This window comes from Streptopelia decaocto (genome assembly GCF_964273445.1).
Source record: "Streptopelia decaocto genome assembly, chromosome: 9".
Classification (NCBI taxonomy): domain Eukaryota; kingdom Metazoa; phylum Chordata; class Aves; order Columbiformes; family Columbidae; genus Streptopelia; species Streptopelia decaocto.
This window is the reverse complement of record NC_138664.1, coordinates 373,670-396,525: the sequence shown is the minus strand read 5'-3', so window position 1 is coordinate 396,525 and position 22,856 is coordinate 373,670. Positions and strand designations below refer to the sequence as shown.

Genomic DNA, 22,856 nt, shown 5'->3' with positions numbered 1-22,856 from the left:
AGTAGCTTAGTTCTGTCAACATTATTGATTTACTGTCTTATTCTGAAACAAAACTTGATAGACTAATAGTAAAGCAGATATTACATAGTGCCAGCAGTGGGAATTCAGGAGTGATCAGCAATCATATCGGTGGGAGATCTAGGACCAGAAAGAGAGGAGAGCAGCCAGGAGTGGAGCACTGGGCCTCAGAATCCTGGCGCGGACAACGACAGGTCATATACTGAAAAGCCAGTGCATGGTACTGATGGAATCTAAGCTGGAGTCAGAGGGCGCCGGGGGAATATCCAGGAGAGCAAATGGCCCTGGTTCCAGATTTATGATAAATGATGTAACCCGCTACGCTGGCAATCCTGGCAATGTGAGCGGGATTGTTGCAGGCACTCAGCTTCTAGAATCCTTGCAGCATCTGCCTTGGAGTTCCTCCTTCATTGTCATGTATTCTTGTGATTTACCCTCCTTACCCATTTTCACATTAGTGGGGGTGGTTGTTTTAGTCCTCTACTGAGGAAGCTTTTCCAGTTTGGAGATGTGCTCTTTATTGCTGAATCTTTCTGTGCTGCTGCTACTCATGGTGAGTCTCAAGAAGACTCTTCATTAGTGCTGTTGAGTATATACTTAAGTATATGACTGAGGGCTGTGTGGAATGGAGATGCTGTAACTCTCACACTCCAGGTCACTTTTGTTCCAATGAGCTTTACCATATGTGAAGAGACTCTGCAAGCAAGATAAATGTGACTTAAGAGTCCAGAGCAACTCCTTATTTCTTAATATGAAGAACAGAATGGCAGGGCCAGGGCATTACTAGGCTGATCGTTGCCAGGTGTATCTCCCTCGCAAGAGTGTGTGTGTTCCAGTTCCATGTCCCGCTGGGCTGGGAAAGCCAGGAGGGAGTCCTGCGCCGCTCCTCGAAGTGGCCGGATCCTTGCTGGTACCGAACTGCTGTCCTCACATTGTCTGCCCTCCACCATCTCCCCTTCATGGAATTTAGCTGCATAATTTTATAAAATTGGTTTAAGGAAACAGTTTTTGGAAAAGTTTAGTGCAGAATAAGAAATGGCCGTAGCCTTCGTAATTTCAGAAACTCCAAAACACTTACCGTAGTTATCTGAAGTAAAATCTAGAACAGCTCTACGGGTGGATTCCCTGCACTCATGATATATCAAGATTTGTATCTCATGAATAGTTATTTTCTCTTTTTCATTCTTATTACGAAGTCTTCTTTTTAGAAGAAAACTATGAGATTTGCAGTAAAGAAAATAATCATTGTAAGGAAAAATACATCTTGTATGGAGAATAATGTCCGGCCGCAGCCGGGGCAGCCGCGGGGCCGGCGGAGCCAGCAGGGGGCGCGCTGGGAGCGGCGGGGTCCGGGGGAGCAGGGGATCCAGGGGGAGCAGCGGGGTCCGGGAGGAGCAGCGGGGTCCGGGGGAGCAGGGGGTCCGGGGGGAGCAGCGGGGTCCGGGGGGAGCAGCGGGGTCCAGGGGAGCAGGGGGTCCGGGGGAGCAGGGGGTCCGGGGGGAGCAGCGGGGCCCGGGGGGAGCAGCGGGGTCCAGGGGAGCAGGGGGGTCCAGGGGAGCAGAGGGGCCCGGGGGGAGCAGCGGGTCCGGGGAGGTAACTGGCAAGTGACCACAAAAATGCAGGTGGCCCAGGTTGCGATCTGCTCCCTGCGTTGGCTTGGTGAAGGCTGACACGGGCGCCGCTTCAAGAGCCATTCGAGCCATTGGCTCACAAGTACCTGGGCTACCACGACTCTGAGCATTTTACAGAAGCAAAACCTCTGCTCACATATTTACTGTAGAAAGTTCTTAACATCATATCTGTGTGAGGATCGTGTGAACAGAGGTACAACATAACGTTGTGGTGAAGGTGAATGTGGGTAAGTCCCGTTGCAAGTAATTAGTATGTATTTATACATGAAACTAGATTCTTCATTGGTCCCTATCACTATGAGCTAGGTCAGCACTTTGCTGGCTTGGGCAAGTTCTACGTGGAATTTTAATTCCAGGGTAGATAAGTCATAATTAGGTATGAATGTGAATTGGTTTTGTTTTCATGTGGTTTTGGTTTTCCTCTCAAATATCAATTGAGCGGCACATTTGGCAGAGCAGAATTCCATGCTCCTGCTGGGCTATCAAACAAGTGGCTTCAAACCCAAACATTCGACATCTGGGAACATCAGATTGCTATAAACAAGCTCGGTACTTAGCAACTTGCTTGAAGATGACAACATTAACCTAAGACTTATGAGTTAACATTATTTGCATTTTTTTTTATTCAATGACCAAACCTTATATTTTTGCAAAACATTCCCAATATTTACTGGTTTTACTGCCTGTAGTCTTAAAACTATTTGCCTTAATCTTGATTGCAAGCCAGTTTATTTCTGTGTTAGGTGTGTGTCTGTTGTGGGTGGCCGTGTCTGATTAGGCTGCCAGATTTTTCCTTGTCCTTCCATGAGCAGTCCTGTCTGTTTTGAGTCACTGTTGTTCCTTCTCATGTAATTAGGGCTGTATCAGTCAGTACCGATACCAGCGGAATATTTCCTGTTGTACACTTACATAAACAAGTTTTACTGTATTCTTTCCTGGCTTGCAACGTGGCAGATTTGAAGCATCAGTTTGTTTAGATGAAATACTAAGTAATTGCTGCAGGCTAATAATTACAATGAGATTTGAATAATGAAGCATTCATCTGGTTCTTAACTATAAATCTAATTAGTGGAGTGTTTATAGGTTGCATTCATTTCAGCAGGACAATGATATACAAAAGAATCCAAAATATTAAGTTTACCGCTGTATGTAAGATATTTTATTCTAGAACAATTCCAGTTATAAACTGTACTTAAAAAACATTGTATCCCAAGTTCTCATTACTGAATAATACAAGATTGCAGAAATTGAAGGCTACAGCCAATAAGCTTTAATAAGTATTACTAGAAATTATTCAATATTTTAACTGCTTCCTTCTGTTCTAGGCAATCTTAATATATTTTTGAAGTAAATAACTGAATGACAGGTTTCACAGATGTGTCAGCTGTTACCAGAAAGTCCAAAGGTATTTTATTTTATCCAGGAAACATACATAATTTACAAGCTAAAACCTGGCGGCACTAAAGGCCATGTGAAGTGCTGTCCCCCACGGTGACGGGATGATGGTGTGCCTGTGGGGTCAGGCAGGTGCAGGTGTTTGATGAAACTTTTACACGCAGATTGTGCGTCTGCTTTGTACGTAGACTAGTTTTCCATAGGATCATTCTGGATGCGTTTCTGTAGTTCTTCATGTGCCAGAGTTTTAAACACGTCTTCAGTATATGCAAGGGCGAATGTGGCCTTACGCACACTGAAATCAGGAAGCATTTAAAAACACCCCTTGTATTCTGTACAGGGTGATACAATAATAAAACATTCTGCTCTTTGAGTCCCAGTAAACAAATGCTTGAGTCCTGCTGACGAGGTGTTAATTGGGAGCACGTGAAATACTTTACATGGAAGAGTATTTGATATGCTGCTTATTATCTGGAGCATAGTTAGATAATCATGGCACGATGGTAGTTACCTATTTAGCAGCTTCATTTTGAAAACGATCGGCTGTTGATGAAAGCACTGCTGAAAGAAATAGCTGTGCAGTTGTTTCTCTGGGTCATGCCAGACGGATAAATGAAAGGTGAGGTGAGAGCAGCCCCGCCAAGCAGGATGTGCTGTCTCACACTGTGGTCCTGGCGGGCACTGCTGCGCTCGCTCGCCCTCGCCATGCGCGGCGTGTGTTGTTTCCCTGAGCAAGGGCTCTCAATAAGGCAGCCGAGGAGCTGCCTTCCACGCAGGGGGGCTGTGGCTGTTGCAGCGAGTGCTGCATTCAGGAGCGCCGGCAGGAGGAAAACAGCAACGGGTGAAGTTGCCAGCACGTAGACCACCAGGATGATCACTGTTCTCTCGTGTCGATGTTGAATTTGAGCAGGAGTAGGATGCTGACTCCCGTTCTGCTATTAGAGAGGAGAAGTGAAGCTGCACTGCACAATGAATTGGTAGCTAACACGACAATTACTCTGAGCTGTTAGCACAAGTTGTAGGTGGGGGAAAAAAGGGAGCGGGAGTCAAAAAAAACCCAACCCATTGAATGCTACCTGGGGAATAGAGCGGAATTGAGAGCAGAGACTGCTGCGGACGAGCAGCACGCCTGATTGCACTTGAGTGGAACCGCTGAGCAGCAGCCTCATGCGTTATTGTACCGTTTTTAAGGCTGAAGGAAGAACAGCAACATAGCGATGGAGTTGTGTATGGTATTTCTGCATAAATGGAAAACAATATAAAGATGGTGGTATGTAATTTGTGTTTTATTTTTAAGAAGACTTTAATCCAGGTATGTATCCTCTCTGTATTTTTGTGCCTGGTCTACATACATTTTCCTGTTTCCTTTGTTTCCTTTCCCTATTTTCATTCTGAACGTACCTCCCGCTGTTGTAGCTAATGCGATGCATTGATTTGTTACTGATTTGCTTTCTAATGCTGTAATGTTGATGAAACTGCCTCGGCTTGTGGACTTAAGGATAAACACTTCATTAAAAAGCGGGGGGGTATTTTGCAATGTTGGTAAGCTCACAGTGTAAGTTGAGCAAGACAGTGTAGTATTTGATTTCACAATGAGTTGGAACATTTCAGTCAATATAAAAAGATAATTTAGTATACAAACACATGGTGAAGATGTAGTACATTTTGCTGATCTGCCAGTTCTTTTTTCCCAGTTCATGATAGGATTAGTAATAAATTGAGCTTTACAGATGCTTTTGTATTTTGGGGTCTTGATTAATCTCCGAGATGAACACTCTGCAGCTCTCTTTTGCTCAGGAGACACACTTGATTCTGTGCCACAGCTAAACCTGTGTTTGAATACCCTCTCATGTAGCTCGCCCGATCCACAGCCTAAAATAGCCCTGGAGCTGTTTAATATGTTTCTGTTCATCCGTTTGGGTTCAGGCAGTTAACATTTGTATTTTGCCTTCTGCAATGGTAGGAGCCAAGTAACATTAGCTGAGACCATTTTCTTGCTGTGAGGTTGATGGTTCATTTTGCTTTAAGAGGAAGAATCATGCAGATGTTAGAAAATCTGACTGTATTCAATAACCCCCCTGTATTCAATAACCCCCAACTTTGTTCAGTCACCGAGGTCCAACTGCAGTTTCTTGTCTTATTGTTAACATTTCCTTTCAACAGACTACTGACTCTGTGTAATAAAGGAAATAGAACATAAAGCTATGTGCCCTTAAACTAAGGACACTAAGTTGTCTTCTAATGGGCATGTCTAGTAAAAATGTATTAAAAACATTTAAGGCATTAAAAATAATGCTCATCCAATTGTTCAGTAGTCCTGAGATCTCTTAAAACATTCTGTTGCATTTCTGATTTGAACGCAGCCCAGTTTGAAGTGAGTTGTGGGGTTTTTGTTGGTGACGTGCTTTGCTTTGCTTTGGTTTTAATAACATGTTGGTACAGAAAGGGTTAATATCAGCTCCAGCTTCTTAATACTGATGTTAACCCTTGGCTGGCAGGGGTTGTTCTGTCGTAGAAGTGCTCACTGGTATAACATTACTTAATTGCTTTCTGATGTGAAAATACACTCTGATGGCAAAGTTGCAGTTATTTTTCCCAGGAGAGGTGATACAATGCTCGTTTCCTGAATGAGGCTGTCAGTGATTATATAAAATAGGTGCCTTTATGCCTTTATTTAGTGCAATACCCAGCTATGATTTGGCAATTGCAAATGTAAGGTTACTTGACACATTAGAGTGTTACAAAAATCAGTGCTAATTCTTACCACAGGAATCATCATACTGAGAAAAGTGTGGAGAGAATGCTGTTGAGTCTAAAAGCATGAAAGAGTGAAATGTAGTATTTAAGGTTAAAACATCTTTCTTCATCATAAATCACTTTGGTAAAGGATGTTATGATAGAAATGCTGATGAAGAGTCACCTCAAAGACTTTTAAATTTGGAAAGAAGTTGTGATGCAAGATAAATGTGGGTTTTCTGGTGGGGTGAGTTTTCTCACGGCCTGCGGAGAGCTGTGTGAAGGATTCCTGTCGCTGTGCCGCGGGCTCGATCCTGCGGTGGTGGCAGCACAGCGCTCTCGTGACGACTGTAGATCGCTGTGGAAGCCCTTCGGGGAGCACAGGTGAAGCGGTTCCACAGCGCTAGCGAGTCGGAGGTGACTGCTGGCTCAGGACATCTCCCAGTTCATCAAAGTGTCGAGGAGCTTTGAAAATTCCAGTGTTTCTTTTAACTTCACTGTTGTGAACATGTGGGCAGAGTGAAGTAGTGTAGTGGACTCTGCCTGGTGAGACCATTGCGGGAAAACAGACGCTCTGAAGCATAAAAACTCTTTGGCAGCTAAAGAGGTTCTTTCACAGGTTTTGGTTTTGCCGTCTGTGGTGTTAATTGGGTTGAGAGCTCTAAAGCAGAGGTTCTTTCTTCCAGGTGGAAATGTAAGTGTCTGTCTGCAGCTCTCAGTATCCTGAAGCACAGAAAGCAGGGAATCTTTGTTCACACGTACCGTTCTTGTCGCCGAGAGTGGCGCGGCCACGGTGCTGGCCGCGGTGCTGGCCGCGGGGCCTGCTCGGCGCGGTGCCGGCCGCGGTGCCGGCCGCGGTGCTGGCCGCGGGGCCTGCTCGGCGCGGTGCCGGCCGCGGTGCCGGCCGCGGTGCTGGCCGCGGGGCCTGCTGGAGCCGCGGGGCCTGTGCTCCTGGCGCTGTTCAAATGCCAGTGTCACAGGTGATCGCAGCCACTTACCAAACGAAGGGCTTCTTTATCCAAAACAATGTGTTTAATACTTTTGTGTTCTAAACATCTAGTGGAATCATTAGTTAACTATATTTTAGAAAATATTTCAAACCTTTTTGGGGGGAAGGATGGAATCCAGGGAGCCTAAAAGTAACGTTTTGCCCATTTAAAGTTGTTCCCTTAATCTAAACATTTCAAAGAGAATTTTTGCAAGTAGTTTAAAAAATGATCCCTTAGGGGAAAAAAATGGCTGGATTCTCTGAATGTGTTTGGATGCCATGGTTGTACAGGTTGTTTACAGTGGCAGAAAAGTTTGACCTGTTAGTGTTATATGGCACTTTGAATGTACTCTCAGTATACTGTGAATATATCCTCTGCATATGTGTTATGCTGCAGTGTTAATTAAATCACTTGGGCTATCAGGTTATAATGCTCTAAAGAAAACTCCCAGTTAAAAACACTGACAAACTTAAGGACAGAGCTGAGATTGGGTCAAATGCATGACGATGCTTTCTATTGTTTTAAAGGCACTAAATAGGTTCTGATTATTCTGTACTCTATACAGTAAATCTTTTGTGTATTTGTAGTAATCTGACATAATCGCCTGTGTGTAAGAGTCTGACTCATACTTAGAAGCTGATACACCTGGTACCGACTCAGGTATATCAGTGATACGGTTAGCACCATATTGCCAGCAAATAACTTCTCCCTCTCCGGGTTTTCCGTTCCTGTTGTAGGTACATTAAATAGGAGTGCGCTAACGAGTGGAGTTACCTCTGAATCGCAGCAGCTGTTGAAGTGAGAGTATTGGCTGAACATAAGTTTATATAGGGTGGAATACATCATATATACAGCTGTAAAAGGGGGGAAACCAGCTCTCAGTTTCACTATTGCTGCTGCCTTCATACGCTGCAATCTCTTTCTCTTCTCTTCATTTAAAAAGTTGAGGAAACAACTAGAAACATTAAAGAAAAAAAAATAGCCAGATAATAATGAAGCTGTGTTCCACATCATCTGCAGTCTCCTCACCCCTGTGTGCATTAATATATCCAGCTACGCTCTACTAAGCTCTCTGCTTCTTTAAATGGAGCTCATGTTAACTGTAGGAATCTATTCAATCGCTCTTTACATTTAAGTATTAATCTACTATATTGGGCAAATCTCTTCCTTTTGGTTTTAGTTCCACTCAAGGCTATTATCCTTTAAGGACAATCACTTCAAATTTCATTTTCATATTTGTAATAAAAATAGCATACTACACAATTGTTACTGAAGAAATGAATGGTGTTCTAAATGTCTTCAGCAGTTTTATTAGTAATTCATCAATAACTGGCAGATTCGACCTCACAGTTACTCTAACTAGACTTCTCAGAGAGAAATGTAGATATTAGGAATAAACACAAAGGTGCAGAGGGTAGCGTCACTAACAGAGTAAGAAGAGTATTGCAGAGTAAGTGTGTTTGTTCCTTGCCCGACTCGCGCCTGTCTCCGCCGCAGCTGAGGACGAGCCCTCTGCAGAGCGCTGGGGCGGGGGCAGCCCGGCCGCTTCCGCTGAACTGCGAATTCACGGCTCCTTCGAAGCTGGCCTGCAGAGAATATGCTGCTGTGTGGTACAGTGTAGTTTAATTGCAGATGACTGGTAAACCACTGGGTTAATTCACTGATACACAAGGCTTTGCATACGGTTTCTGTTTCAGGTGCTGTTCTAAATCACAATGAGCCCAAGTCAGTTTTCTTAGCATGTGCTACTTGCATCTGTTGTGATCCTTACACTTGATTCAGTTGTATGCTGAAGGAACAGGTAAGTCAAGTCATAGCTGTGGATGACCGGTTTTGCTGTACGCCTGTTACTATTTAGATTGGATTCCATGATGTATTTCATGGCGTATGTGTAAGCTCTTCAGGACAGCGGTCGGTCTTGCGGGTTAAAAAATCAGCAGATTCTAGTCTCTTTAGACTGGGCTGAAACAGCAGTTTGGTGGTTAGTTTTGTTGGTGACATTCCCCACGAATAGAAAGGCAATATGTTTAATGGTGTTCAGATCCATTAACAGCAGAAAGGAACAGCTTTGTAGCCAGAAGGAGAGTGCTGTTAGCGCTCCACACCTCACCCCAGTGTAGAACAGGGCAAAACTGTCGGTGAAACCCGAGGAATTCCTGGAACAAAGAGTAATGATCGAACAGAAAGCAGGGCTGCTGTCTCGCTGCCGTCCTCCTCAGGTCTGCAGGCAGCAGATCTGTGTGGCTGCACAGTATTGAGCGTCACCTTGCTCAAGAGACTCAGCAGTAACACAGATCTAAAGTGTCCATATTTAAGAATATGAGGAGAATTTAAGAAGAATATAAGGCGGCAGATAATCGTGAAGTTCTTCTGCATGATGTCATCTGAGATGATCCTCAGTATAGTGCTGGTATTACAGTAAACTGATGAAGCAATCTGGAATATACACAGTTATGCTCGTCCAAAGGTAGCAAAGTTTTAGCCCAACAGACATACACTGGTGAAAGGTGCGGTTATGGCAGGATAACCTATTCCCAGCTGACCATAAGACCAGGCGAAGACCATACTTGAGAAATCTGTAGATCTGACTCCTAATGGTTCTGTTGCTGACAGTAAGAGTGCCTCTCTTAGCCTCGGCTTCTGGGGCTGCCGGGTGGAGCGCTTACATTTTCTGTCCCGTGGGATGGATTTGTTTCTGTGAAGCGTGTTGCACGTCACAAATAGCTGTTACTGCCCATAGGCAGCAGTGGCTGCTTTGGCAGTGCTGCAGAAAAAGACTTTGGGGTTTGTTGTGTTTCCCCCAGTGTCTGGGTGTTGTGAACAAGAAGTGCCATGTGCCTTTCTGCAGAGAACGACCGCTTCAGTCTCACCTGCCTCCCTGTCCGCTTCCAACGCACATGAGCCCCTCGTAGTTCGTTAGCAGTGAGCAGGCTGAGCAGGGCCGTGGTCCTGCCTGTTTCCTGCTTTTCTGGGGGACAGGCTGCATCCACAGAGCTGCCTCTGAATGGACAGGGTGCTGCTCCACAGCTCCAGTACCTGGGATCTCAACAGAAGGTCAGCAGTGATCTAGCTCTTTTTTTTTAATACTGAAATTATTTTAAGATTATTCCATTTTCTTTATTAAAATAAAGGGCTGGATCTAATAAAATGAAAAGAAATGGGAATCTATGAGGATTATTTTGCAGACATGTAACTAAAATACACTACTTGCTTTATTTAAAAAGCTATTGTTCTTCACCCAGCCCACTCCACCCCCTTCTACCTGACACATTAGTTTTAGGATTAGCAGTAAGATCCTTTATACCCGCTGCTTCCAACTGACAAGTTTTATTTTGACAATGCTTTGTTGTCAATGCTGTCCCTGAAATCAATGCAAATTAAAATACCTGTTCACAAAGCTGATTCACAAAAGTCTATATTCGGACTTTAGCTAAACAATTCAAGGAATTGTCATTGTGTCCTCTCTTTACAGAGGGAATCTATTAACCATTTCTTTTATTTCTAATCTCGCAATCCATACCACTGTGCAGTTTCCTGCTCTATAGCTATCAAGCATGTAGTCTGTGTTGCTCTAACATCTCAACTCAGTTCCTTCTGCTTAGAATGGGTTAACACATCTGTGTTCAACTTTATCATATAAATTGACTTAAATCAATAAACAAGCAAAGTGAAGATAAGAAATGGGGTCCTGATGGCTTATTGGGAGACCTGGATAAATCTGGACAATTGCTGAATAACAACTTGCAGCTCATTCAGATAGTTGACTTGGTCCTGTGTCTTCTCCAAAGACTGTTCCTTATTTCCTAGTTTTAGCCTACACAGGTTTTAAAACAGTAAGAACAACCCAATACAAATCTTTACAAAAAGAAATGTATGAGCCTTGTCATGACTAAAGCTTGGTTCCGTATGTAGATACACCATTTTAGAAAAGGGGTATTTGGCAGGGCAATGGTAGGCTGTAAACCAATGAACAGATCATCTGACTAATATAGCTGGATGGAGTGGAACTCGCATGAGAGAACATAAATCTGCTCCATTTAGCAGATCTGTGTGTGTCTGTAACAGTGCAACTTCTAATTTATTATGGCATTGTCAGAAACGGGGTGTAGATCAATTGAGTATTGAATTTGCAGCTATTTATAATACTTTCAATTACCTCTGATAAAAAGCATAGGTTAGGCTTTGGATAAAACATATATATGGCTGGCTATGAAATCAATATTCTTCTACAGGGAATTAAACCTGATTTAAAATGAATGGCAATGTTCATTATTCCAGTGTTAACTTCATTATTTCTTGATGTTCTGTAGGCTGAGCCAGTAAAGAAGCTTTCTGGCTTGTTTATATGTCATTGGTTTGAAGTCTTTTCAATGAGAAGAAGGTCCAAGTTATCAGAGCAGTGTTTGTGTATGAGGGTACTTCAAAGCTTTGGTTGTGCGTGCAGAGGAGACAGGCGGTCCGGCTTCGGGTCTTGTCCAGCAGACACTGTGCCTCCATCTAGAAACAGCCTTTGATACTGAAAAGTGTCCCAAGATGGTTCCTTCCTTTACTGATAGTTTGTGCAAACAGGGCAGCCTTGGCTCCGGTGATAGCTTTGTGACATTGCGAGAGCTGCTCTCAGCTTGCCTTGCAATCGCATGTAGACCCATGGAGCATTCTTTTCCTTCCAAACATTACTTGCTCTTAGTTCTCTCTTAATACTCTGACTTTAGGTATAAGCCTGGGTGTAAAAGAGGTCACAAGAGCTATGCAGATGCATATATGTTAAAAATGTGATTCATTTTCCACAAATATTTGACCTTTTCTAAAATAACAGGCAACAACTTTGGAAAGGATCAGGAACGTTGTCTGTTCTTGTTTGCTCTGCTGCTTTATGCAAGTTTTGTTGTAACTAGACCAGAAGTAAGTGTCTGTACGTCCTGCCCTCCAGACTCCAGCGGGCGGCCCGGCGCTGCCAGCTCGGCCTGGCTCTGAGGGGCAGGTGCGCTTCGCTGCGCACGAATCGGTGGTTCCTGTGTGACTGACCGTAACACGAGGATGATGGGCACGTCAGTTAAGACAGACTTTGTAAGGAAAGAGCAGAACTCGAGGTGTGGAGGGGCCATAACATTTCCTGCAGTGCCATGATGTTTGCAGACAGGGAGGACAGCTCATAGCCTTTACTTCTCTTAGACACCACAGAGCAGGTTTGAACCCTTCATATGTCCTGTATCTAAACAGACTTCTTATTCTGCCAAAGAATTTTTAGCTGGTTTGGAAAGGTGAAATGGCTGTTTTAAGAACCACTTCTTTGCTGGATTTTTCTGAACTATATACCTTGATGTTATTCTGTAGCTGCGAGACTGGGAGGTGCATGATACGCTGTACAAATAAGTACAGTTATGTGGTTTAACTGCATTGACTTTGTTTCTGTGGAATACAAGCTCTTGTTTTACGGAATAGAAGTTTCCAGATACCCCATTAAATATTTTCTTACTCTCCTGTATTTTAGATCAAATTGCTGTGTTGTTATAACGGCACCTGAGACTTATCAGTCATGTTGGTTTCTCCCTCTTGTTTTGTGTGGGTTTGTTGTTTTGTGTTTTGATGTTTTTTTGGGGGGGAGGAGGGTTCTCGTTTGTTTGTTTTCCCTGCAATCAAAAATCTGTACAAATTAGTAACCTGGGTAAGAATGTTCCGTTAGTTTCGTTATGATTTTCTGTTATTTCTGTAGTGATTTGGTTTTGTTTTCCTTTAAGAAGGGCAGCAAGGATGTCTGCCCACTCTGCGTCCTGGCTTACTGTAATATGTGTTAGAATCTGGTATAAAAAGAAAGCAGCAATTTCTCAGACCGTAGTAATGTGCACAATTCAGTCTCAAGATACAATAGGACTTCATGAATACAATACTGGTTCGCTGCACAGAATCCCGCGTTGCTCTGAAGGTGAGCCAAGGCAGACCTGTTTCTGTTTTACTAGTGACAAGCACCTTGTTCCCGAGTCGGCTTTTTGAGCACTGCTGGGTGCCCCGTGGATCTGAATTGAAAGGTCGTTACTCTGAAAGAATGCTGACGACATCAGTGCCAAACATCTCAGTTAAAGTCAATGAATCAAACTGGACAAAGAAGCCAGTAAATGAGTATAGCTCATTCATTTACGTTAAAAATATTTGCCTAGAACTGCTTTCAACTTCAATTTTTCATGCACAATTCTATTCAGACAATTATGGGGAAAGTATAAATGCTTAAATGCTCTGTGTTTCCATTGTAATCCAGTTAAAACAACATTAATGCTGTTGAATGAGAAGTTTGGCAGCCATTATAATGTCATTCCCTCCTTTTTAGATACTCCAAGAAGACACGTGCAACAGAGGGAGATTTGCAGGACTTACAGAATCCCTCCAGGATTTGGGCTGGAACAAGAGGATGTGTCATTTTTTGGTTTTTTCCTTCTCTCTGTCAAATGATCAGTAATTTATACATCTAATTTATACGTCTGTTGTGTCTGTTGATGAAATATTTGTGGATGACCCTGTTGGAGATACAAATACTTGTCTGGATCAAAAGTTGTGTTCTGTGGAAACAGTTTAATATAAGTTGCATTCCATGGTTTCTTCCCTCCTGAAGAGCCTGATCTCAGCTTACATAGATAAGATTTGCAAAGGAATGTTTACAAAGAAATCGGGAACTAGTACAAAAAGGAAAGAGAGTTGTCAGAGCAAAAAGGACCAAGACTTAACTCAGATTGGACAAACAAGGAACCCAACGTTTTCCAATACTTTAAAAAGCACCGTTAAGAAGATTACCAAATGTCCCTCTGCCCGCAACCTGTCAACCGAAGAAGAGGAAAGTAATAGAGAATTTTCGCTTTCTCCAACATTCAGTTACAGAGTCGCTATTGCCAATGGACTGCAAAAGCACATTTTTGTAACAAACAATAATAATGAAGATATAATTCAAGATTTGTCTTCAAATGGTAGTTCGCATTCTGAGTCACTAAGTGAAATCAAGAGCAATAGCAGAAAAGCCGAGTACTCGTCGCACACGATGCCGGTGAGACGCACCAGGAAGAGCCTGAGCAGCCTGGCGCCGTCCGACGGCAGCTCCGACGGGGAGCGCACGCTGCACTCCCTGAAGCTGGGAGCTCTGCGCAAGCTCAGGAAGTGGAAGAAGAGCCAGGAATGCGTCTCATCGGACTCAGAACTGAGTACATGGAGGAAAACATGGGGCCTGAGAAGTAAATCTCTGGACAGAACTGGCCGTCACCAGAAATCACATACTCTCGAACCTGGCTTTAGCTCAACGAGTTGCATTAGTCAAACCCATGATGTTATGGAAATGATTTTTAAAGAGCTTCAGGGAATAAGTCAAATTGAAACGGAACTCTCTGAATTAAGGGGACATGTTAATGCTCTGAAACAATCAATTGATGAGATTTCTAGTAGCGTAGAAGTTGTACAAAATGAAATTGAACAATTGCGAACTGGATTTGTACAGTCCAGAAGAGAAACTCGGGATATACACGACTACATTAAGCAGATAGGCCATCCAGGAAACAAAGCAAGTCTTAGGTTTCTAAATGTGCCTGAAGAGAGGCTTGAAAAACCTGAAAGCACAGTTTACAAAATCCTAATAGATAAAATGGGGTTCTCAGAGGCACAAAGCACTATTAACATTGAGTTTGCCCAAAGGCTGGGGCACCAAAGAGACTGTCCAAATGCCAAGCCAAGGCCCATTCTCGTTTACTTTGAGTCATCACAGCAAAGAGACTTGATTTTAAAAAAGTCGTATAAACTTAAGGGAACTGGCATTGGAATTTCTACAGATATATTTTCCCATGACATAAAAGAGAGAAAAGAAAGAGGACTGCCTTCCTCCCAGACGTACGAGAGCATGGACATGAAACCTCTCCCTGCGGAGGCAAAAGCTAAAACGCACGACTGGGAGTCACCCGACAGCGATAGAGACCTGGAGTCCGACATCAATCAGAACAGTTACGCAAAGGTATCCAGATCAGCACTTCAAACAAAACCAAGCGCTGCAAAGGGCAATATTGAGTCACCAAATACTCAAGACCTTAACACAACTGCTGACAGCAGCAGCTTTTCAAACAGAAGAGATTATGGTAATCAGTCGCCAGAATTTGACAACGTGGAAAAACAATCAAAGAGCTATTATTCAGACATGACTCCTCTATGGCATTTGCAGAATGACTTTGCAACACCAAAACTTAGCCGTTCAGAGTCAGATTTCTCAAAACTGTGTCAGTCTTACTCTGAGGACTTCTCAGAAAATCAGTATTTTAGCAGAACGAACGGCAGCTCGCTGTTGTCCTCCTCTGACCGAGAGCTGTGGCAGCGAAGGCCGGATGACTCTGCGAACTGGTACGGCAGCTCCCAGGAGCAGACCTTTGTCCAAGACGCGCAGCAGTATCCAGAGCCGAACGAAGCAGAGAACACAGCAACTGTTGACAGTGGAGTGAGCAATGGACTAGTATGTGCATCTGGAGACAGAAGCCACTATAGTGGTTCTCAGCTTTCTTTACATGGTGATCTTTCCCCATGGAAAGGCTGGAATCAGCTGGACCAAGGGGCAGATTTAGGCCTAGACGCATCCAGACAGGAGGTTTTCGTGTATGATATGAGCAGCCCTTCAGATCAACAGACAGACTTTGCAAAGTGCCAAAGTTCTGACCTCCAGTACGATACCGAAAGCTATGATTTTACTCTTGATGGTACTTCTCCATCATGTCCAGGCCTTGATAGTGAATCACAAAGTCAGTGGACTAGTCAATATGATGATTATCAGGAAACAAATTCAATCTCCCCCTATCAGAATCAAAACAGTTTGCCTATGATGTACCGCAGTCAGAGTGAGCTACCAAGCGATGACTCGGAAGAAACGGCCCCGAAGTCATGGCACAGCCGGCTAAGCATCGATCTTTCCGATAGGACTTTCAGCTTTCCTAAATTTGGATCTACACTCCAGCGTGCTAAGTCGGCTTTAGAGGTAGTCTGGAATAAAAGTACACAAAGTTTAAGTGGGTATGAAGACAGTGGATCATCTTTCATAGGGAGGTTCAGGACTTTATCGCAGTCTACTGCAAATGAATCCAGTACGACACTTGATTCTGATGTTTATGCTGAGCCTTATTGCTACAAAGCAGAGTATGAGGAAGACTTAATGCAAGCGCCTGGTGAGAATGAAACAGACTATGTAGAAGTAATGGAGCAAGTTCTTGCTAAACTAGAAAACAGAACTAACAGTAGTGAAACCAGTGAGCAGGTCCAAGAATACGAGCTGGGGCAGCCTTCTTACGAAGCTCCGTACGCGGGGGTGTCGGGGGAGCAGCTCGGCACCCAGCCGGGCTGCGTGCTCGGCGCGGGGACACCGGACGGGGAGAGCGACACGGCTGCCGACACAGAGGTGAAGGAAGACGAGAATCAGAATGTCCCGGAAGTGCTCACTGAAACCCCAAGGAAAAAAAGAATACGACCGTCATTTAAAGAAGCCGCTTTAAAAGCATACAAGAAACAAATGAGTGATTTGGAAGAGAAGATCCTTGCTGGAGGTAATGGTGTTTTAATGTTGTCTTTCCAAGTAAAACATCCTTCTTACTAGAGATGGACATTAATTGCTGTGTGGTACCTGATGCTGCTTCCACTGAATTGGGTGACAAAAGTTCCACTTATGTCTGGTTTTTGTTCCTAGAGTGAAACAGTCCCAAGAAAGTCAACAAGCTAAAATTGCTTGTTTTGAAGGAATTTTGGAATACATTTAGTCAGTCATGTCTATAAGAAATTTTATTGTTGAATTTCAACAACTCAGAAGTTAAATTTCATTATATTTAAATCCTATAGAAAGAACTAAACAGTTCTTGGTTTCCTTATGGCTTTGCAAATGTATTCACAGGAGTAATCCCTCCTGTTCAGATACCGCAGTGCTTCCTTTAGCAGTTTCCGAGGCAGGGCTGATTCTATATTCATCCTGACGATCCGTGTTCTGCATCCTGGATGCAACCTATAGCTCGTTACATACTTGTGGGAATGTAAGTCTGAACCGACTTTAATTGTGTTCCCAGCTGTACCCCTCAAACAAGTAGTCAGCCCCAAAAACGGGACGAGAGGGGCGTGCAGGAAAGAGAGAGCTCTAGAAGGTACCAGCCCTGTGTGAAGAGGCTGTAGAAAGGGACTTAACTCAGTGTGTTGACACAGTTTTATTCATGATCTTTTGCATCTGTCGTAACAGACTTCAAAACAGACAGTCACATACATAACTGTAGTAATACACAAAAATGGTGGTTTTCAATATTAACATCCACTGTATTGCAGTTGTTGTAATATTGTATGTTTATTTAATTGGGAGCACGTAATTACTATAGCTTGCCAGATGGTAATTGTCACCTTGACTGAATCTTCCATTTCTTTATCTGCCTGGAAAAATAATCAGCTGATCCATTCATTTCAAAGCTGGAGAATTGTGCCTTTGGCCAAAGATTGTATTAGTAGTAGTGAGCGTCCAAAGCTCCAGTTACTGTAAAGTTCCTTTGTACATGGACAAATTGGTCCTATTATTTAAAGTCTGTACATTTGTATATGTTAGTGGATAACGTAGGCTGTGAGAGAACGAGGGGTTATTGGACAGGATGGTCTCCAGTGGTCCCTTCCAGCCCCAGCTGTTCTGTGGTAAGGACATACGTTTTTAATACCTTGTGTGCAGCTTTGCAGAAGGATGTTTTCTTTGTTGTCTAAGACAAACACGTTTAACTTCTGTTTATTAATTGGATTGCACATATACTTTGATTTAGTATGGGAAACACCGTTTTTAGGCTAGTTCTGCGAGGAGTCGTGTGGCACAGACAAGCGCAGTTCTCGGCCTCTCGGCTGTCACAGCCGGCCCCTCTTCTTTACCTGCGGTTCGTGCGTGTCCAGAGAATACTTCGCGTACTATTCACGCAGATAGGAGTTTGTAGATATATCTTTGTATCTTCCTTTTCGTATTTGTAGGAGCACTAATAACTTAAAAGAAAAGTGACCAATAGCTGATCTAGAGTTCACATTACTTTTATAGATGTTTGGGGTTTTTTTGGTGGTTTTTCCGCTCTTATCCCTGTACCTGATTCACAGTCATCTTCCGATTTCTTAAATATGGATGGCAAAGTACTAGTTGCAGATCAAATTCCTTGAATTAATCTTTACTGTATAACCAAAGCATAACCTATTGTTCAATGAATTCTTTTCCCTCTCTGTGTAGGCAGGAGCAGGTGGACAGCAATCTGGCCAACCAGAGATGTAGACAGATCAAACAGTAGTGTTATTTCTCCAAATTAGTGCAAAAGAAAGGTTTAGAATAATATTATTTTCATTCTAGTAACACATGAGGTAAGGTTATGGAAACTTTGGTACATAAATAATTGATTAGTGTGCAAGAGACCCATTGGATAGTCTCGTTCTCTGTCTCCAGCTGGTGAGAAAAAATACGCTATGGGCTGATTGCTTATGTATTATTTATGACAACGTGGTTTTGGAGGCACACTGGAGTGAAAGTAATGGGTGTATGGGCGAGAGGAGATGTGAGTGGTACATGAGTAATCCTCGGATTTGAAGTTCTGTAAGGACGGAGCGGCATTGTGACAATGCACATGTATTACTGGAAGGATTCATGGCTTTTCAGAAGAACAGCAGAGAAATACTGGCTAGTGGTTTTTTCTTTTACCGCTGTAATCAAGAATAATGCTTACCCTTCATTTATTGCTTCAGGCCTCGCGTGATGTTTTCTAGCTTTCTGTTTTCCTGGTGGCTGCTTGCGTTCCCTCCCTATCTCGATACTTTCACAGGTGCTGGAGTGAGCGTTGTGGTCTCTCCTGGGGAGCCGGTTGCGCTGGATGAGCGTCCAGCGCTGCGTGCGCCCTGCTGAGCTGCTGCGCGAGCACAGACTGGTTCTGTGAGGGGCGCTTTACAGGCAATGCCTTCCTGATCTGCTTGGTGAAGACCTTACTGATCGTTAGTGACTGGTCAGGCTCTTAGGAACCTTTGGTGTGAGTTTTCTGCCACAGAGTAACCTGTGGGTTGCTTGTGGTGTCACGAGGGGTGAGCTCATCTTTATACACGCACACGGTGGCAGGTCAGATCACAGGGACCAGGTGTGTGCGGTAACTTTATAACATGTGGATGAAGGTTGGTTTTCTGTTGTTCTATAGGAAGGGTTAATGTTATGTTTAGTGGTGTCTGACTGAAGAACAGAGCTTAGAGATCGGTATCCATACAGCCTTGTTCTGCACATGCCTGGAGGAGGCAGCGCGACGCTGTCGTTGGAAGGGCAGGAGTCAGGGACGTGGTACCGCGCGCCCCGCGCTGGGCTCGTTTGGTTCCGTGAAGGACGCCGTCACCAGAACGAGTTACTGATGCGCATTTCAAACCCTGCTAATTCCAACTGTGGTCTTTTGAGAGAAGTGTATGTTTTCTCATTCCGACAGCTTTTCTAGCCTTTTTGTCTAGTCAGATGGTGGAATTCCAGTTTATTGTATAAAATACCACAGTAATTAATAAAAACAGGACGCGTATATTAGCATGTATTATGCCAAACCGAGCTGCTGATTCTTTCGCTGACCAGTGGTAACAGCTAATGCCAGGCAATCTTGTTCACACCAGTAGAAAAGACGGCGTTGATAACAGTTGTATTTTCCCCTTTTTAATGAGTCTGCCATTGTCACAACAAAAGTAACAGTTTGTCATCTTGCAGGAATTCATTGAAATCTCTGAGACCCTCCTGTTGTCGTAATCAGCTCATTTCTTCAGCCTGCAAGTCAAATGTTTTGTGGCAATGTTGGCTGTGTGATATGGAAGACTTGCAACAGTCAGTTATCTGTTTGCTTTCATAGGCGATAATTACTTGGTTCCATTTACTGTTAGAATTGGTATCAAAAAGCTAAAGTATCCCTCTGTCTTTTATAGATAATCTGTGCTTTACGATTCCCGTGTGTTGTGGGGTTGTTTAGAGCGCTCTGCAGTCGCTCCCCCCGTCGCTCTGTCAGGGAAGGGACCTTGGTTCTTCGAGACCACCAGAAACCAAGCAGCAGTGCTATCGTACCGCACTCCGTAATCAAATCGTTCTGTTGATAGGCCGTAATTATTCTCTTAGACACAGGTTTCAGAAGTTGGTAGAAGTATCTAGCAGCTGTGAAAGACAATAGAAAACGCGAGTCATTCAAAGTCTAATGGGACTTAATTTCTAACCACCAGAGATGTTTTCAAAGCATGTCCCCTTGTTTCAGATTTGCAGACCGGTTTATTAATAAAGACACGAATGCAGTTTTATTTTCGCCAAGCTGACCTCTTGTTTTGGCTCTCGATGTATCCGCTAGTAATTTTTCTACATGACTGCTAGTGAAGTGCTAGCAGCAATCCTTCTATTTCTGCTGTCAACTAAGCTTTATTCAAGTCTGACCTTCTCTTTGTCAGACAAGCATCGCTCATCTTCTATGATGTGCTAGCTTGAACATTATCGTCCGGGCATTATACAGTATATCTGCCGAGAATGCGCTTCAGCAACACAACATCCTCCAGGCTTACGTACTGTATACATTCTGTTCTGTGGTGACAATATTGGCTTCTGGCTACATTATTATTTTAGCATGAGTTAATTTGTGTTATTGTTTGGACAAACAATCTACTACTTCAATGTGCTGCTTTTATTTGACCTGGTTTTCATCTTTTATTTCCCTTCCTTAGCAATACATACTAATTAGAATTGTCCGGCTCTGACTACAAACTCCTTCTGACTAAGGGTGCTTTACACGTTATTTCCATGAACAGCTGTATTGTTATCTAATCCCAGCGAGTACTATATCTAAAGGGTTTGCTTCCAGGAATGACGTAATTATCAGTCAGTTTGACATTCTTGCTGCTGTTTTGCAGCATTAAAGATGAAAATGATACTTTGAGAGACTAATTAGCTTCAAATCTTTTTCCAGTTTGGTTTTGTATAGTTATGCGCACTTATAACAGTGGAAAATCAAGGTAATAATACCATTTCAATGCTAGGGTTTCCTAACGGTTTGGATTTTTATGACCTTATTACAGTTCTTGTGTTATGGTGGGGGATGGTGAACTAAATTTTTGCGATCATCGAAGAAAGAGAAATATATTAGGAAGATGTTCTGCTGCTCAGAAAAATACAGAGTGGAATAACGACGTAAGCTTGAAGGACACTAACGACGGGGATGGGGGAATCTGCCAGCCTCTGCGATACAAATACCTGTGCTGACTGATGAAACTACTGTCCAGCATGTTTCTGAGGGTTTCATAAGCCGCACAGCCGAAGGTCTGTCTTCGCTTCTCTGTCTCCCAGGCTGGTTTAGCTTCCAGGCTGGAAGAAGCTGCTTTTTCAGCATCCTTGAGATTTATTTTTATTTTTCTTTAGGAAGTTTGGATATAGAAACTGTTTATCTTGCGTGGTGAACTCCTGTGTTGTGTGGTTACAGCCAGCAATATTGCCATTAAAAGTGGATAAATCAGACCATGTGTTGCCATCCAGAGACCTGGACAGGCTGGAGAGATGGGTGGGGAAAATGTAATGAAACAGAACAAGGGCAAGTGCAGAGTCTCGAATCTGGGCAGGAACAACCCCAGGTTCCAGTGTAAGTTGGGGAATGACCTATTAGAGAGCAGTGTAGGGGAAAGGGACCTGGGGGTCCTGGGACAGCAGGGTGACCATGAGCCAGCACTGGGCCCTTGTGGCCAGGAAGCCAATGGTACCTGGGGTGGGTTAGAAGGGGGTGGTCAGTAGGTCCGAGAGGTTCTCCTGCCCCTCTGCTCTGCCCTGGGGAGACCACACCTGGAATATTGTGTCCAGTTGTGGCCCCTCAGTTCCAGCAGGACAGGGAACTGCTGCAGAGAGTCCAGCGCAGCCACCAAGATGCTGCAGGGAGTGGAGCATCTCCCGTGTGAGGAAAGGCTGAGGGAGCTGGGGCTCTGGAGCTGGACAAGAGGACACTGAGGGGGGACTCATTCATGTTTACAGATATATAAAGGGGGAGTGTCAGGAGGATGGAGCCAGGCTCTTCTGGTGACAACCAGTGACAGGACAAGGGGCAATGGGTGCAAACTGGAACACAAGAGGTTCCACTTAAATATGAGAAGAAACTTGTTTCCAGTGAGGGTGTCAGAGCCTGGCCCAGGCTGCCCAGGGGGTTGTGGAGTCTCCTTCTGTGCAGACATTGCAACCCCCTGGACACCTTCCTGTGGAACCTCAGCTGGGTGTTCCTGCTCCATGGGGGGATTGCACTGGATGAGCTTTCCAGGGCCCTTCAACCCCTGACATTCTGGGATTCTATGAAGATAAACTCTTTTAAGCTCGTTGTCACTCAGCAGTATAATCCGAGATGTCTAACCTTGTATCCCTGATTTGAAAAATACATTCGGTGGTTTCTTACATAATCACAGTTCATTCCTTATCTCCATCAAGGACACATTGCTGTCAGTTCTGGTAGCCTAATGACTACCAAAGGGAATTGCCTGGTGACTGTACAGCTCCCGCGCTCACACAGCTCAGATTATTCCACAAGAAGCAATAAACAATGAAGTTGTGAACCTGATTTTGTTTCTGAAGATGCAGTCATTTCTTACAAAAAAGAGATGCTCTCAGAATCTCATTTTGGGGAATTTGTGTCAGTTTTCTTCTTTTTTCTGCGTTATGCGATATCTGTCCAGCAAAGAGAAGTTAGACTGCTTGCCTTTTTTTTTTTTCTTTTTTTTTTAAACCAAGCATGTAAAAATTCTTTTTTTCCCCTTCCTAAGTTTTGATTGTCACTCTCCTTCCTAAGTTTAGCCTAGATGATGCTCCGTTAAGGGAGGTGTAGTGAGATTAGATAAAGCTTTCCTGTGGCCACCGGAGGAGAGGCGGCTGCATGGCTGCGTTTGCTGTGCGTTCCAGTTTGGTGATGTGACACTGGTAATACCTAGCAGCTCAGTCCTTTTCAACCTGTTTCAATCATACAAAATCAAATATAATCTGCCCGGTAAAACATGTTTTGAACAACTTATCTCCGGTTTCTATTCTGACCGTTGTTCTGTATGCGCTTTGCTTTGATCACAGAAGTAGCCTTTAAAA

At 43.6% G+C, this 22,856-nt stretch overlaps 1 protein-coding gene across 4 annotated transcripts in view; it reads left to right on the top strand.

Annotated features, from left to right (window-relative positions):
- Positions 1-22,856, top strand: part of UNC13C (unc-13 homolog C) — a 113,002-nt gene that overhangs the window by 18,674 nt on the left and 71,472 nt on the right. Inside the window, exon 3 of one of the 4 annotated variants that reach the window (XM_082061247.1) lies at positions 13,092-16,317. The exons of the other annotated variants lie outside the window; for them this stretch is intronic. Within the exon in view, the coding sequence (XP_081917373.1) occupies positions 13,353-16,317 (2,965 nt within the window). The 5' untranslated portion in view covers positions 13,092-13,352. The remainder of the gene's footprint in view (positions 1-13,091; positions 16,318-22,856) is intronic. 4 annotated transcript variants of the gene reach the window in all.